This window comes from Gavialis gangeticus, unplaced genomic scaffold, assembly GCF_001723915.1.
Source record: "Gavialis gangeticus isolate Ggan-Ray unplaced genomic scaffold, GavGan_comp1, whole genome shotgun sequence".
NCBI classification, from domain to species: domain Eukaryota; kingdom Metazoa; phylum Chordata; order Crocodylia; family Gavialidae; genus Gavialis; species Gavialis gangeticus.
This window is the reverse complement of record NW_017729034.1, coordinates 27,469,368-27,472,355: the sequence shown is the minus strand read 5'-3', so window position 1 is coordinate 27,472,355 and position 2,988 is coordinate 27,469,368. Positions and strand designations below refer to the sequence as shown.

At 56.1% G+C, this 2,988-nt stretch overlaps 1 protein-coding gene and 1 pseudogene across 1 annotated transcript; both read right to left on the bottom strand.

The window, feature by feature from the left end:
* Nucleotides 1-287: 287 nt before the first annotated feature.
* On the bottom strand, nt 288-1,812 carry LOC109304219 (annotated as a pseudogene).
* SAYSD1 (SAYSVFN motif domain containing 1) lies at nt 1,790-2,688 on the bottom strand. Its single transcript, XM_019527553.1, has 2 exons — nt 2,561-2,688; nt 1,790-2,361 (listed from the first exon to the last, which is right to left on the bottom strand). The coding sequence occupies exons 1-2, from the start codon at nt 2,675-2,677 to the stop codon at nt 2,041-2,043; spliced, it is 438 nt and encodes a 145-aa protein (XP_019383098.1). The 5' UTR covers nt 2,678-2,688; the 3' UTR covers nt 1,790-2,040.
* Nucleotides 2,689-2,988: the final 300 nt, after the last annotated feature.

Genomic DNA, 2,988 nt, shown 5'->3' with positions numbered 1-2,988 from the left:
TGGAACAGACACCCCATTGTGAGAAGTGGCCATTATTTCAAACTAGCAGGCTTTAAATAAGACATTTCACCTGGAACAGATAGTACTCTTTCATTCTTAGTCACCACTGATTCATTCCTCTCTCCATTAGGGGCAGGCTCACTCTACGAAGAGCCATTGCTTAAGTGCTTCTAGGATGTTTTAGTACCTGGATTTCCTACAAACATGAGGTTAAAGGGAATGCAGGGGAAAGGCCTGAGCTGCTTGGAGCCTGGCAAAGAGGAGACAAGGTGAGACGACACACATACCATTGTGTCAAGGTTTTTCACAAATTGTTTATTAGACAGTGTAACACAACCCCAAGAGCAGAAATCTTCCTGGTGAAGAAAGGAACTTGGGTGTTCTGCTCCTGCAGTTATAGTCAAGCCATCAGGGGGTCCCTGCAGGCCCTTTTCCTGGCTGCACAGAGCTAGTGGGGAACAGGAAGAATAAGGCTCAATGAACAGCTGAACTGACTCAACTGAAAGGACTCAAGAGACACATGGCAGAATAACAAAAAGGAATGAAAAATGGAAGTAACAGATGGTAAGCAACAAGCAGAGATGGCATGCAGGCATGGGAGATGATCACCTGAAGGAAGACTGGGCCATGGACAGATAAAACACAAAAGGGGCAGATAAAGTGAAGTATGAACTGGAAACAGGGATATGACAGACAGGGAGGGAGGGCAAGGACATTACACGCAGAAGGCCAGAGACCACATTCCTCCACACTGTAGCATCCTTTGCCAGTGAACTGAGGCAGGGAATGCTTGTCTGGGTGATCCGGACAGATGCTAAGTGTGGGGGCTGCATTCACCAGCCCATGCTGTGAGGATGACCCAGGGAGAGGACTGTCCAGTGCAACAGGAGCAGCTCAACTTTGCTTCTCTGTTTGGGCCTTCCCATTATCTCCCAATGATATGTCCTCTGGGGTAGACATCACAAGTAGCCAATCTCCTCAGTGGCTGAGCCGGGCACAGCAGTGTAGGTCTCTGCCATGTTTGTGTATGGTGATTATGGTATGCTACAGACTACAACTGGCAGTGGGCATGATGGGGACAACACAGAACTGCCTGGATTATGTGAAGCCAGGGCTCTTTGGTCTCCCCAGACTAAAGGCACAGGATCAAGAAAGAGAATCTCTCCTCCAACTGCAGGTTCCAGCTGAAAGGCAGGGGATGATAGGCTTGAATTAAATTATAATGCAGGGATTTCTCAGATGAGAGGCAGAGACAGGACAGAGGGGTGTGGGCACAGAGCAAAGACGAGAGCATCTTGTGGGTCATGAGCTACTGTGTCCCCACCCAACTTCTTGTGACTGGCACTAAGGAAGGGCGCCAGATTCTCATACATTCTCAACTGACACCAAAAAAAGTTGTCCGTGTTCCTCCACAGCATCTGGAACGTTTCCACCCTCTCAGCCAGGTTGGGCAGCTCATTCAGAGAGAAAGCAGAGACTGCAAGGTTGAACATCACCTTGAGCGAGACGGAGAGGAACTGTCAAAAAACACACCTATGAAGTGGGGGCCCTGGGAATCAGAGCCACCCTGAAGCAGCCATTCAGCAGCAGAGAGCACAGGGGCCGAGCTCTCCAAACGCACATATTCATACAGGCTTTTGCCCAGCTGACGGAGCCAGTCCCAAAGCCAAAATGCAATAAGGTGCAGGGAGTGGGGGGCAAAGTCTGGGACCCACTCCTGTGTCTTGTAGAAAACTCTGGACACAGCTGCAAGTTCTCCAGCCAGCTTGTCAGTGTACTTGAGTGCCTCCCAGTGGTAAGTGGTTTTCCACAGTATGGTTAGCATCTTGTCTGTCACATTCAGGAGAGCAGGTGTGTTGGAGGAGGAGAAGTGGACCATTTTCTCCCTCAGCTACTGTTCCAGTTGCTGTGCTCTCCCCCTCAGATCACCCGGCTCCGTAGGGCACTTCCAACTCCACGAGGGCCTCTACCTCATCCTTTGCATCCTGGGAAGGAGGAAAGTCCTTGCCTGGAGTAAGGCCTTCATGGGACACGCAGGAGCTAGGTCCCAGCCAAGGGGCGGTAGTGCAGCTCCCTCTCCAGCTGCTCCGCAGTCAGGGTGCCCTGGATAGCCTGGCAGCCAGGGTTGAAAACGGAGTAGGCGCTCATCTCCCCACGGCGTCGCTGCCCCAGCCCATGGGTCCCGGCACACAGCCAGTAGAGCGAGGAGACCACCAGGTAGGGCAGCCCCAGCTCCAGCTCCAGGAACAGCCCCAGCAGCACCAGCCACAGGAGGAACTTCAGCAAGGACACGTGCCCTGCCAGCCACAGCGCCCACCCTGAGGGGGGACCTGCCGCTGCCTCGGCTTGCCTGGGCGCCCCCTGGGGAACAAGAGCCACCTCTGTTACAAGCTGCCTTCGCAGCCCCCTCCCCGCCCCTCGGGCACACAGCAGCCTACCCCAGCAGTTAAACTGTCATGCTCCCGCAACGCTTCGAAGGAGGCGTGACCTCCGCAAGCCCCGCCCCCTCAAGGGCCACGTCTCACCCTGCGCAAGCCCCGTCCTCCCCCTCGCAGTTCACCTGGGCGGAGCGGCCCGACCTCCAGCCGCTGTCGGGCCCAGCAGTGGGAGCCGCAGGCTGTGCGGCGCCGCGGGAAGCACGGTACTGAGCCAACCTCTGCTCCGTGGGGCCAGACATGTCCCCCCGGCCGCGGGGCTGGCAGCTGGGGAAGGGGGAGTGGCCAACATGCCACGCCCAGCACAGGGGCAGTTGCGCGTGCGCAGAGTAGGCGGGTCGGGGCGGTAATGTCGCGATGGCCGGGGTGGCGCGCGGTGAGCCAGCGGCCCGGAACGTTGTTCCGGTTCTAACCGCCTGCCCTGCCCTGCCCCTCCCCCGCCGCCTCTTCATTCCAAGCCCGCCCCTGAGGGGAGCAGAAAGCCCGCTGTCAGCAAGTGCCTGGGACAGCCCTGCTAGGAACACGCGCTGGCTAAAGTTCATAATATCACAGA